The sequence below is a fragment of the Neofelis nebulosa genome, chromosome 12, assembly GCF_028018385.1.
Source record: "Neofelis nebulosa isolate mNeoNeb1 chromosome 12, mNeoNeb1.pri, whole genome shotgun sequence".
NCBI lineage: Eukaryota > Metazoa > Chordata > Mammalia > Carnivora > Felidae > Neofelis > Neofelis nebulosa.
Window position 1 is genome coordinate 8,406,704 of NC_080793.1, and position 13,224 is coordinate 8,419,927.

The 13,224-nt window shown below is 54.8% G+C and overlaps 1 protein-coding gene across 13 annotated transcripts in view; it reads left to right on the forward strand.

Moving 5' to 3' along the window:
* SH2D3C (SH2 domain containing 3C) overlaps nucleotides 1-12,468 on the forward strand; it is a 29,857-nt gene extending 17,389 nt beyond the window's left edge. For 10 of the 13 annotated variants that reach the window (XM_058694020.1, XM_058694022.1, XM_058694031.1 and 7 more), the window contains 9 exons: nucleotides 2,800-2,928; nucleotides 3,843-4,297; nucleotides 5,541-5,680; nucleotides 7,268-7,803; nucleotides 8,727-8,842; nucleotides 9,397-9,568; nucleotides 10,360-10,471; nucleotides 10,842-11,048; nucleotides 11,866-12,468. In XM_058694020.1, the coding sequence (XP_058550003.1) occupies nucleotides 2,800-2,928; nucleotides 3,843-4,297; nucleotides 5,541-5,680; nucleotides 7,268-7,803; nucleotides 8,727-8,842; nucleotides 9,397-9,568; nucleotides 10,360-10,471; nucleotides 10,842-11,048; nucleotides 11,866-12,041 (2,043 nt within the window). In that variant the 3' untranslated portion in view covers nucleotides 12,042-12,468. The remainder of the gene's footprint in view (nucleotides 1-2,799; nucleotides 2,929-3,842; nucleotides 4,298-5,540; nucleotides 5,681-7,267; nucleotides 7,804-8,726; nucleotides 8,843-9,396; nucleotides 9,569-10,359; nucleotides 10,472-10,841; nucleotides 11,049-11,865) is intronic. The other 3 variants (XM_058694021.1, XM_058694026.1, XM_058694027.1) reach the window with 1 other exon arrangement.
* The last annotated feature ends 756 nt before the right edge of the window (nucleotides 12,469-13,224 follow it).

Here is a 13,224-nt window from a genome sequence, read left to right on the forward strand (position 1 = left end):
TCAAGGATGCTGCATTCGCGCCCCAGCCCGCAACGCCCCCCCCCCCCCCCCCCAGTTTTGGGAGCTGGGGACCCCCAAGTCGAGAGTGAGGAGGAGGGCACAAGGACCCGAGGGCTCCCCACCCTCAGTATGTGGGAGGACAAAGTTGGTTACCCCAGATTCTTTCCGTGACCATTGAAAAAGTGGATCCCAGTACCCCACCCCCACCCCCTTTACAGATGAGGCTACTCATGCTCAGAGAGGGAAAATGACTAGCGCAAGGTCACACAGTGGTGGGCAGAGTCTGGTGGCCAGGTTCTTTACCACACAACCCGCTCCCCTTCGTTGCCCTATGTCCGTCTTGTTCCAGTTGTGGAACTGGGGTGAGTTCTCAGTTACATGCTTTTTATCAAGGAGTACTCCAGAAGGCTGGGGTACTGTTGTCCTCTCCCCTGTGACTCGCAGTCTTCCCTCCCCAGGGTGTGGGGTGATGTAAGGAGGGAGACCAAGGACCCCGAAGAATAGGGAACTCCATACAGAAGCGTAGGTATCTGAGGGGACCCCCCACCCCAGTTCAGTGCTTGGCCTAACTGCCCTTTGGGGGTATCAGTTTCTACCCGGGGTGGAGGAGGATGTACAGAATCCCCATCCCCAGAACCTGTCTTTTCCTGAGCACCTGTACCATCACTGACCCCCACCATCTGTCCCAGAGCCTTACACACTTCTCAATGCCCAGGTTTTCATGTGCCCATCACCAAGATGCTCCTGCTCCTGCCTTTCTCACCTTGCAGAGTATCTCATTGTCCTCCCAGGATCCCCATCTGAAATCATCTCTGACCCCTCCACCCTCTTTCCCCATACCGGGTCAAAGGCTACATAAACAAACACCCTTTCCCCAGTCCCCACCCTTGTGCCCCACCCTCCCCTGCCTTTGCCTGGAAAGCACTAAGCCACTTTCCACACAGCAGACTGACTCTTGAAAAGCCCTCTGTGGCCTGTAGCCCCCCACAGCAGCCTGACAGCCCTGCCCCACCTGCCCCCATCATTCTTGACCCTTTTAAACTTTCCCCCACCCCAGGACCTTGGCTCTGCCACTTTCTTCCCAGAAGCTCTTCTTTGCCCACCTGTCTGCCTGTCTGCCTGTCTGCCACCCTGCCTTGATGCTTTTGCTGGGCTCATCCAGTCCTTCTGCAGGCCTCCGTGGAAACATCACCTCTTCAGGGACTCTACTCCCTGACTAGATGAGGAGGGACTCTCTTAACTCCCAGAGCTCTCTGTGCATCTCTAAACATTCAGAAAACCTGGAATTGCATGGCTCCTCTAAGGCAGAAGCCACCCGTCTTGATGACCTTGGGGCCTCAGCCCCTAGCACAGGACCTGTCCCAGAGTGGGGGCTTAATCATTGTTGAAATAATGAAGTCAGAGACTCTAGATATCTCTGAAGCTGGGAATTAGAGTGTTTTGGGAGCAGGGTGGGTTGGGGTAAACTGAGGCAGTGTGGGAGCAGAGGGGTAGGGAATGGAGCTGCAGAGTTAGGCTCTGAGATCTTTGAGAAGTCTGAAAAGGCAGGGAGTGGACTGGAGGACCCTTGGACCCAGTGAGTAGGGGGTCCTGGGGAAAGACTGTCACCTGGACCGAAGCCAGGCCCTCTAGTGTCCCTTTCATCTGTCCTGGCCAGTTCAGGGTCAGTCTACCTATCCTAGAGCAGTCATCTTTGGGGCCTGGAGTTGGGGGAAGGGAGAGAAAGTAATTTCACATGTCCTCACAGTGACAAGGACATCTATGGGTCCTCGGGAGTATTATCTCCTTTCATCCTTGGAATCCAATGAGGCAGGTTCTGTCATTAAGCCCATTTTGCAGAGGAGGAAACCGAGGCCCAGAGAACTCACATGGCACAGCCAGGACTGGGCAGGGCTTCATGGTGGGGGTGCACCTGGTGGCAGGAACTCCCCTCCCTCTGCTCTTAGGTATTCAACCCTGGGCCACAGTAACCAGGAAACCAGGAGTCTCCCTCTTTGGCAGGTGGGAGGGGGGTAGTCCTGGGCATTAACTCCACTGAGTGCCCTTTGGCTTCTCTGCTTGGCCACAGTTTCCCCATCTGGCCAGGATTGCTTGAGATGGCAAGGTAGAAAGGGCTTTGGGAATTGTAAAGGACAGCAGAGATGTCTGTGTGGGGGCCTCTGCTTCCCTGTTTATAGCTGCCTCCTCCAGCCTTCCACTGTATAATTCAGCATCCCAGAATGTATCCTCATCCGCCCAGCCCTAAGTTTTTGTCCATGCCTTTTCCTGGGTACCTGCTGCCTTACCTCCCAGATCCACCTGTAGAAATCCTCCCTCTCCCAAGGCAAGATCTGTTTGGTGTTTTTGGTGCAGAATGAGTGTATTGTTGTTTCCACGCCCTCCAGGAAGGCTTCCTGGACCACTCTACCTCGCCTACACTTTATCTTCTGCCTCCTAAAAGCCGCTCGGGTCTTTGCCGCTGTCCAGTACGGTGGTGCTGACCTTATTCTGCTCAAATGTTCATGTCGCTTTTGCTTCCCCTCCTAGACTAGGAGCTTCCTTGAGGACAGGGACTGGTTTGTTTATTGCCTCATTTACTCCTGGCACGTAGCACAGGGTCTGGAACATAGTAGGACTAATTGAGATTTCCTTATTCCTGCTGGTCTAGGGACTCATGGGTGAGGACCTTTCTGGCACCTGTGCCAAAGTCTTCCCAGGGTCCAAGGATGAAAGCAGCTCACCTGGGGTGGGGAGGGGGTGGGAGAGAAGAAGGGAGGGGGCTTCAGACTGGAAGCCAACTCTTTGCTGTCTCCTGCCCAGTTCTCCAAGGAGAAGTACATCCTGGACTCCTCACCTGAGAAACTGCACAAGGAGTTGGAGGAGGAACTCAAACTCAGCAGCACAGATCTCCGCAGCCATGCCTGGTACCATGGCCGCATCCCCCGTGAGGTGAGTGGACCCCGGGTGGGACTTCAGCCCTAGATGCTTCCATCCACCACCTTGGCCAGCCCTGCCCAGATAGGCTCTGAGCCATTGCTTGGTAGATTCAATCTGAGTGGATGGCAATGAGGTCTAGCTCTATGGGGCTATACATTGGCCTCTCGTGCATTTGGCTAGTGAGTGTCAATGCCAAGGAGTCTCAGTTTTGGCACAGTTGCGTTTCTGGGCTGAGGCACAGACAAGCTGATAGTCACCTATTCCCTCTCTCACCATGCTTTCAGTCTTTGTCAAGCATCAACTCTGTCAGGCCCTGTGCTGGGCACCAAGAATGCAGAGAGAAAAGGGGTGGTGGCTTCCCCGGAGGGCTGGTAGTCCAAGGTGGGGGCTGACGGGTAGGCAGTCAGAGCCCAGTGGAGGAAGTGCAAGAATGGAGTGCCCAGCAGGGAATGTGGGCGAGCCCTGAGGAGGGGGCACTGATGAGAGAGGCCAGTGAAAGATGGATAAGAGTTCATCAGGTGGGCAGGGTGGGAAGGTTGGTCCAGGCAGAAAAAGCAGCCGGAGGGTATGAAGGCCCAGAGCCATGTGAGAACACAGGGTCCTTGGAGGAATGAGGATTGGGAATTCACTCTGTCCAGCTCGGGCCCTAAGAAGGAGCAGGTCTGAGACCTGAGTTTCAGATTGTGTGACCGCCAGTGCCCCCAGACTCGGTGTCCCCGTAACACACATACCAGGGTGTTATTCCTCCCATTCCTGAGCCTCTGTGCACCAGACCCAGGGCCTGTGGCTGCATTGCCCCCTTGAATCTGGGTCACTGTTTCCTCCCTCCCAAACTTTAGATATCTCTGTTCACTGTGTCCCCCAGATCCTGGGTCTGGCCCTCTCCTGCCCCTGCCCTACTCCAGCCTGACCACTGCCTCCCACAGGTATCAGAGACCCTGGTGCAGCGCAATGGCGACTTCCTCATCCGGGACTCACTCACCAGCCTGGGTGACTATGTCCTCACCTGCCGCTGGCGCAACCAGGCCTTGCACTTCAAGATCAACAAGGTTGTGGTGAAGGCGGGTGAGAGCTACACCCACATCCAGTACCTGTTTGAGCAGGAGAGCTTCGACCACGTGCCCGCCCTCGTGCGGTACCACGTGGGCAGTCGCAAGGCTGTGTCCGAACAGAGCGGGGCCATCATCTACTGCCCCGTCAATCGCACCTTCCCGCTGCGCTACCTGGAGGCCTGCTATGGCTTGGGCCAGGGCAGTGGCAAGGCTGCTGGCCCCTCCAGCCCCTCGGGCCCCAAGGGCAGCCACATGAAGCGGCGCAGCGTCACCATGACTGACGGGCTCACCGCTGACAAGGTCACCCGTAGCGATGGCTGCCCCACCAGGTAAGCGAGGACCCCACCCTAGGCCTCCGTCTCCCCATTTGGCAAGTCGGGGTATCAGTCATCAGAGTGCTAGTGAGGGACAGAAGGCCCAGCCACACTGAACTGGGCGGAATTATTGTCCTGGAGCCTCAGTGTCCTTCCTGCAGCGAGGAAGAGGAAGGGCGAGCGAAGGGTTTGCAGGCAGCCAGGTGCCGGTTGCAGCCTCAGCTCTGCCATGACTAGCTGAGCTCTCTGGGCCCTGCCCCTCCTCCTTTCTCACGACCACGTTCCTGCCCATAAAGGGCCCCTACTCAGCCCCCTGGCCTAGGGGGGCCCCTGGCTGCCGTCCTGTCCCTGCCACCGCTGCTACCCCTCCCCACCCACCTGCCTAGGGTAAGGCGGGCATCAGAGCAGAGGGCTTTGCAGTGTGCAAACCACTGCACAGGGCATGGGACGTCCCGACAACATTTTGGTGACACCTGGTTGCTTCTGGGGCGGCGTGAGACGAGGCCGGGAAAAGCCACAGCAGCGACTCATTCCTGAGACCCCAGTGTGCACCCTGCCCTGTGCTGAGTGCTCTCTGTGCCCAGGCTCGTCAACTCCCATGTCCACAGGAGCTGGCTCCTGTGTACACACCCACCTTACAGATGAGGAGATAGGTTTAGAGAGGCGAAGCCACTTGCTGGAGAAGGGTGAGACCGAGGTTCAAATCCAGGTCCGCGACTCCAAAGTCTATACCCCTAATTCCTATGGCCTCCCCGGCCTTTGGCAAAGAGACCTGCCGTCCTGTGCCACCAGCACTTGCATGGGTCCCATCTCCCTAGGCCTGCGCTGGGTGCCATCAGCCAAGAAATTGCTGTTTGGAAACCCTTTGGGCAGTAGCCGCTTTGCCTGTGGTTTAGAACCAGTGACCGTAATTGTGCCAGGATCTGGCATTCTGAACATAGTGTGGGACCACTGAGGAGGTGCCAGGCTGGGGGGCGTAGTTCCCTTAGGCTCCCCATCCTTTCTGCTAGGCCTACTTCTCAGACAGTTCTCCAAGTGGGGGCAAGGTTCTCCGGGAAGAGAGCAGTTGTGTGGGTGGTGGACTGCACAAACACTTCCTCCTCTGGGCTTCGGGTTTGTATTTGCCAATCGGGGGGTTGGACTCTACAATCCCCAAGCCTTTTCTGCCTCTGAAGTTCAGTCAATCTAGGATGGAGGGAGAGGTGACAGTCCTAAGGCCAGCTGAGGACTCTGCCCTCTGGGCTTTCTGGTCATGAAGGTGTCTGCTCCACAGCACATCACTGCCCCACCCCCGGGAATCCATCCGCAACTGTGCCCTCAGCATGGACCAGATCCCAGACCTGCACTCGCCCATGTCTCCCATCTCTGAGAGTCCCAGCTCCCCCGCCTACAGTACTGGTATGGCCACTGGAGGGGGAGGGCCAGGTGGGGGGGATCTAGTGGGAGTGACCTTGTATGTGCACGTGTGCTCCGTCTTTGATGACTTCTGTTACAGTGTGTGAGTGTGTGTGTTTCTACCTCTTTACTGAGAATGATGCCCTGTAAGAATTTACACTAAAAACCAGCCAGCAGAACTACTGATATTGACACACAAAACATATCCGTGGCTCATTCATTCAGCAGTGATTTGTTGAGCCCTTACTGGGCACTAGGCACTGTGCATGAAGAGGTTTCCAGTGCATTCTCCAGAGTGCAGTGAAGCCTGTTAAAGGCTCGCTGTGTTACTGAACCTGGCCTCAAATGCTGGGAAGTGGGCTTATACAGCAATACTCAGCCCCCACGAGTCAAGCGCCTTTCACATGTAGGGTGTCCTACTGGGCCCTGCGTTGGCTGGGACTTAACGCATCCTTGCTTCCAAATGGCTGGCTCAGACAGGCTAGTCTTGTTGTGCTTTTCTCTTTCTTTCTTTCTTTCTTTCTTTTTCTTTTTTCCTTTTAAATAGCCTTGAATTTTTTTTTAGAGCAGTTTCAGGGTCATAGCAAGATTGAGCGGCAAGTACAGAGCACTGTGCCTTTTTTTTTTTTTTTTGATATAAAGAAAATTCCTGTTGCAGACACATGCCACTACTTCGTTTCTGAAAGTAAAAAAACGAGTGTTTTCCATGGGCCATAGTGCATATTGTCCATGTGGCAGGCAAAGTGTGCAGGGAGGCTGGTGTTCTGGAAGGAACCTTTGCCTGCAGGGGCTCTGGTGCAGTGTGGTCTACACAGGGTGTCACAAATCCCTCCCTAAGCACAGGCCCGCGGACTTGTCATCACTACAAACTTCCCTGCAAAACAACTCCCCTGAGGGCAAACGTTGAAATTCCTTGCCACAGATTATTTATTGGGCATTTTCTAAGCAACATGGCAGTGTAAAGCATCCAGGGTTGAGGATTTAAACCCCAGCCGTATCCCTTGCTGGGTAGGAGAGCTCAGGCAGATCAATTCACCTCCCTGAGCCTCAGTGTTTTTGTGGTAGAATGAGGTTCATGAAAATACTTGCTTCCCAGGATGTTAGGGTTAAGTGGACTGATGTGCAAAGAAGGATCTTGCAGGGAGTAAGAGCTCAATATACATCACCTCTAAATTTGGATGGTGGTTTTGCTGTGGCTGACCAGGGTATTGCCAGCATGGCACCAGCTCCTGGCACATGTGTCCTCAATGAATCATTAGTGCTAATTCCCTGAGAAATAATTCCACACAGTGAACTCCCAGCAAGGGCTTATTAGCATCCCTGAGTCATGGAAATCTCCAAGTAGTTCAGTGGTTCCCCAAGGCTGCAGCAGCCTTAGGGTAGGAGCGTGTGAATTCCTGGGGTCCAGAGGACTTAAGAGCATCATAGAGGCCCGGTGAGTTGGCCGGAGCCTGTTGGGCCTGGCCTGGGTGCAGGGAGGTGGGGGCATCACCCCTGTAGGGTGGATGGAGCCTGTCCTTTGGGAAGAGGGTAGAACCTCACTGGATGGGGAGCCCTGGTAACTAGTTCTCTCCCTTTATCTCCCTGCAGTGACCCGTGTCCACGCCGCCCCTGCAGCTCCCTCTGCCACAGCGCTGCCTGCCTCCCCTGTCACCCGCCGCTCCAGTGAACCCCAGCTGTGTCCTGGAAGTGCCCCAAAGCCCCCTGGGGAATCGGACAAGGGCCCTTATGCCAGTCCCTCCCACACGCTCTGCAAGGCCTCCCCATCACCGTCGCTTAGCAGCTACAGTGACCCGGACTCTGGCCATTACTGCCAGCTCCAGCCTCCTGTCCGTGGCAGCCGAGAGTGGGCAGCGGCTGAGGCCTCCAGCCGGCAGGCCAGGAGCTACGGGGAGAGGCTAAAGGAACTGTCAGAAAATGGGGCCCCCGAGGGGGACTGGGGCAGGGCCTTCACGGTCCCCATTGTGGAAGCCACCTCTTCCTTCAACCCAGCCACCTTCCAGTCCCTACTGATCCCCAAGGATAACCGGCCACTGGAGGTGGGCCTCCTGCGCAAGGTCAAGGAGCTGCTAGCAGAGGTGGATGCCCGGACGCTGGCCCGGCACGTCACCAAAGTTGACTGCCTGGTAGGTGCTGGGTGAGCACCAGGGCAGAGAGAACACCTCTGTCCTCTGGCTTTGGGACAGAGGTCGGGGTGGTGAGGAGCTAGCCCCTAAATTCCCCAAGTATAGCTAGTGGGCCTGGATTCTGGCTTCACAGTTGTCCTTTACTTGCTGTGTGACTCTGGGCTGATCACTTTACCTCTCTGCGCCTTCATTTTCTCCTTTTAAACAAACAACAAGATAGTCTTGCTTCCTCCAGTTTGGCACTAGAACTGGGCAGTGGGGAAAGTTCACGGTGTATGGCTCCCTGGGGCACTTTTTCAGCTTGCTAAGATTCAGCCTGGCTGTTCCCCGGAATGTAAAACGTAGAAGCCTAGACTACCAGCCCCCATGCCCCCTAGTGGACAAAATAAGCAAAACTCATAACCTAGACTCTTAAATTGTCAATGCCTGGGCCTTTGCTTGAATGAATCTTGACCATCTAAGGACCCAGACTCTGCACCTCAGTTTCTCCCTCTGAAGTTTTGGGGGGGGGGCACTGATTACTTCATTTGGAGGCCACATTGGTCTCTGAGCTCAGGAAGCAAGAAAAGGGGGGTAGAGATATTGCCCTGTGGGGAGGGCTAGGCGTGAAGGGAGCATCTCTGGGTTCTCGGCCCAGTGTGTGACCTTGGACAAGCCCTTTCCCTCCCTGGGTCTGAGATTTGCCTTCTGGAATAAGAGTATCCTGGTCACCTCTAGCACAGATCAAACACCTCTGGGCATTTTCCCGTTTGTCCCTCATTTCCGTGAAAATGAGGTTCATTTGCTCCGTGGCAGAGGGTTAGAGCTGGAATTCAAACCCGGCCTCCCAGCCACGCTGCCCTCCTAGATAAAGCTCTCTGACTCCCAGATGGCTTGGGCCAGCCGCGACAGGAAATTAATCAGCCCTCTGGGCGTCCTTGCAGGTTGCTAGGATACTGGGCGTTACCAAGGAGATGCAGACCCTAATGGGAGTCCGCTGGGGCATGGAGCTGCTCACCCTCCCCCATGGCCGGCAGCTACGACTAGACCTGCTGGAAAGGTAAGGCAAGCACCGGCGCCCGAGGACTCGAGGAGGGTGGGGGGATCCCCGGGCTACCTCGCGGCCCTTTTGCTTGGCTGGTTAGCCAATCAGAGTCTCTTAGCCCTGCTCCCATGGATTCTGGCTACGCCCTCTATCCATCGACGAATCGCTACTTCCCGGGGTGCATCTCCAAGCAATTCTAGTTTCCCTAAAGACGGAGTCCTCTTATCTCGGGCTTCATCTTTTGCACCCTCTTGACCAATCACACTCCACGAGCCTTGGCCCCGCCCATCAGCTCCAGCTACTCTTGTTTCCTAAATCTGTTCAACCGGGTGAATTCCGCTGATCGATCACAAGCCCCTCAGCCTAGCGCTCAAAAGCCTCTGGCCCCTCCCCCGACTTATACTGACCAATCAGAAGCCCTTGGGCTTGCTTTCCCTCGCTCTGGCCACGCCCCCCAACCTCATTGACCCTTTCCAACCTGTCACTTTGGGCTCGGCCCCCTCCGCTCCTCGGCGCCCAACCACAAGCAGTGACAGGACCCCTCCCCTCTGACCTGGCGGCTCTGACAGGTTCCACACCATGTCCATCATGCTGGCCGTGGACATCTTGGGCTGCACGGGCTCCGCCGAGGAGCGGGCAGCGCTTCTGCACAAGACCATCCAGCTGGCGGCGGAACTTCGGGGGACCATGGGCAACATGTTCAGCTTCGCTGCGGTCATGGGCGCCCTAGATATGGCTCAGGTACAGAGGGGTGCATCTCAAGCTGGGCTTCAGGTAGTCGCTGTTTGGAGGAGCCCTGGGATACGATCCTTTGCGATGACTGTACATTGAATCAGGAAGAACTTTGTGACTTTTAGGCAGCATTTGTGCAAAGGTAACTGTGAGAACTGAGTCCGAGTCTTTCCCCTTCTTGGGGCTTCAGTTTATCCACCTGTAAAATGAGTGACAAATATTAAATGAATTTCAAGAATAAATATAAAATGGCTATCATTTAGCAAGCACTTAATATATGCTAGGTGCTACACTGAGTACTTTACAAGCACTGATTCCTCAAAACAATCTTGTGAAGTAAGTGCCTCTATTGTCCCATTTTACTTCTGGAGAAACGGAGGCACAGCAGTACTTGCCTGAGGTCACACAGTCAGAGACTGAAAAAGTTGGGATTTGAAGCAGATCTGTTTAATTTCAGAGCCCAAACCTCATCTACACTCTACACTTGCTCTCCTGTGCCGAGTCAGTAGGAACAACAGGGTCGTAGAGGCCGTGGTTTAATTCCCAGCTCTTCCACTTAATTTTGGAATGACCTTGGGCAAGTCATTTCCCTATCTGAGCCTTAGTTCCCTCATCCGTAAAATGAGTTGTTGCAAGGGCTTCAAGAGAGACTGTGAAACGCAGTCAGCACTGTCCCTGATATGTGAATGGTGACCGTGATAATAATTATTATCCCATATCTGGGTGTCCACTCAGCAGGGTGGCCTGTGGCCCGTGCAGGCCCCTTTCCTGGCTGGTCGCTCACAGTCTGATCTCCCCAGATTGCCCGGCTGGAGCAGACATGGGTGACCCTTCGGCAGCGACACACAGAGGGTGCCATCCTCTACGAGAAGAAGCTCAAGCCATTTCTCAAGAGCCTCAACGAGGGCAAAGGTACTTCCCCCGCCTTGCTGTATAACCTTGGACAGGCTCTAGCCCTCTCTGGGCCGGCAAAGACCCTCGCAATGTGGATGATGAGAGCTTGACTGAGCTCAGTGTGGGCTCTTCTCCCTGTGCTCACTTTCTGCACCTGGCGACTGTGTGTGCCGCAGCCAGGGCCAGGCTCGGCCCTCTGGGCTGTGCCGAGGCTGCAGTGGGTTCAGCTGGAGGAATCCACAAGGAGGGGCTTGCCTCGGGAGTCGGGAGCCTTGGGGGCTCAGTCAGGGACCCCAGGAAGACCCTCCCCCTGCTGCACCTGTTACCTGGGACCAGAGCGGATGGTGGGGCCTCCAAGGTCTCTAAGCACCTGCCTGCCTCCCTGCAGAAGGCCCGCCGCTGAGCAACACCACGTTTCCCCATGTGCTGCCGCTCATCACTCTGCTGGAATGTGACTCGGCCCCCGCTGAGGGCCCTGAGCCCTGGGGCAGCACAGAGCACGGTGTGGAGGTGATCCTGGCCCACCTGGAGGCTGCCCGAACAGTGGCCCACCATGGAGGCCTGTATCACACCAACGCTGAGGTCAAGCTGCAAGGTGAGTCACCGATCGAACGGCGGGGGCGGGGTGGCGAGAAAGTCACTGGTCCTGCCAGCCGGGCCTCCCTCCACCGGACTTGCTCTCCCCTTTCCTCCAAACGTCCACTTGCGTTTCCCCATCCCTCTTGCCTGCTCCATTCCCTCTTTTTTTTTTTTTCTTACCCATTTTTCACTCACTTATCAGTTCAACTGTTAGCAGAAGGCATCCGGTGTGGGTGGAGGGATAGAGATGATTCAAAGAGCACCAAAGCTGTGTATCTTTCTCTGAGCCTCAGTCTTCCCATCTGTGAAGTAGACGTCCTAACAGGGCTGCTTTACAAGGTTGTTTGCAAAGCATTCTTTTACTGCCCCAGGCATGATTTAAGTCATGAAACTTCACTGTAGATAAACTGGAAATTACAGCTGAGCAAAAAGGAAATAAGAACAAAAATCACCCACAGTTATCCAGAGGCAAGTGGGGAGAATATTTTGGTGTTTGTTTTTCCTGCTTTTTTCTTTTTCAGAGAGAACAAATTTTTTTTTTTTTTTTTTTTTTTTTACTTAGCAAAAACTTACTCGCAAAATATATTCATTTCTTAGAAAGAACTTTGGAGCTTACAGAAAAATACGAAAAGAAAAATGCCCCCAAATTAACATTAATATTTTTATATTCTAGTGATTTAAAAATTATACATGGCACACGTGCTCATGTTCGTCAGTAAACGTTGCTCGATTCCTGGTGGAGCTGGGGGAGGTGCCTTAGGAACAAGGCCCTGGAGCCCCAGGCCTTCCCCAGCTGGATGGTAGTCCCCTGACCTCTGTGCCCTGCCTTGCAGGGTTCCAGGCCCGGCCAGAGCTCCTGGAGGTGTTCAGCACTGAGTTCCAGATGCGCCTCCTCTGGGGCAGCCAGGGCGCCAGCAGCAACCAGGCCCGGCGCTATGAGAAGTTCGACAAGGTCCTCACTGCCCTGTCCCACAAACTGGAGCCTGCTGTCCGCTCCAGCGAGCTGTGACCCCCACGGACCCCTCCCCTCTGCAGCTGCGGGCAGCAACAGGACCAGAGGGGGCACAGACCTTTCCCCAGAGCACCCCAGAGACACTGTGATCAGCCCAAGAATGTTCTGGGCCCAAACCAGGATCTCCGTTGCACTTCCAGGGTCCTGCATGGACCCTGGGCTCCGTCCCACCTGCTACATGCCCGCCAAGTCTCCCTTCAGGAAGAACCGGAACCCTCTCCCTCCCTCCAGCTTCTGCTTCTCCCCTTCCTGCTGAGGTGCCCTGTGCTGGAGCCAGGAGAGAGCCTTCACACCTCCTCACTCTTCTCGGGGCACCTGCCGGACACCAAGGCCTCCACCTGGTTGTAAATATGTCTGTCTGTTCTGTAAATAGATGTACAGAAGCCATGTTCGTTCTTTCATATAATAAACTTTTATGACTCTTTCTTCTGTCTCTCAGGGGGCCCTGGGGTGGAAGGAAGCATCTTTTCTCAGATGAAAAGGGGAAAAAGTGATTCAACGGTAAATAGCCCCTGGGACATTTCAGATTCTACCAGGAGCCAGAGTTACAGCCAATACTAAAGTCCAGTCCCAGGGGCGCCTGGGTGGCTCATTTGGTTGAGTGTCAGACTCTTGATTTCACCTCAGGTCATGATCTCGTGGTTCGTGGGTTCGAGCCCCAAATAGAAATAAAACCCAGTCCCAGTCCTGGAGGAGCTCACAGACCAGTGGTGGAGATACACGGCTAATTCCAACCAGTGGGAGAAATCCTGGGCAGCCCCTACTAAGGGGAAGCCCAGCTAAGTTTCCCACAAAAGCACTACCAAGCATTTCAGATGTTTGGGGTGGAAGGGTGCTTTTTTTTCTTTTTTAGAGAGAAAGTGCAAGTGAGCAAGGATCAGAGAGAGAGAATCCCACAACGGACTGAGAGAGAGGGAGAGGGAGAGAGACAGAAAGAGAGACAGAGAGAGAGAGAGAGAGAGGCGGGGCTCACCCGCTCGTGCTCGCCTGATATGGTACTCGAACTCAGAAACTCTGAGATCATGCCCTTAGCCGGAGCTGAAGTCAAATGCTCAATGACTGAGCCACCTAGGCACCCGGGCTTTTTGAAATTTCGGATTCCAATTCCGTCTGGAAAATTGAGAACTGGAGGTAGAAGGTACTCCCCCTGGGTCACTGCAGCAGAATGAGGAAGGCTGGA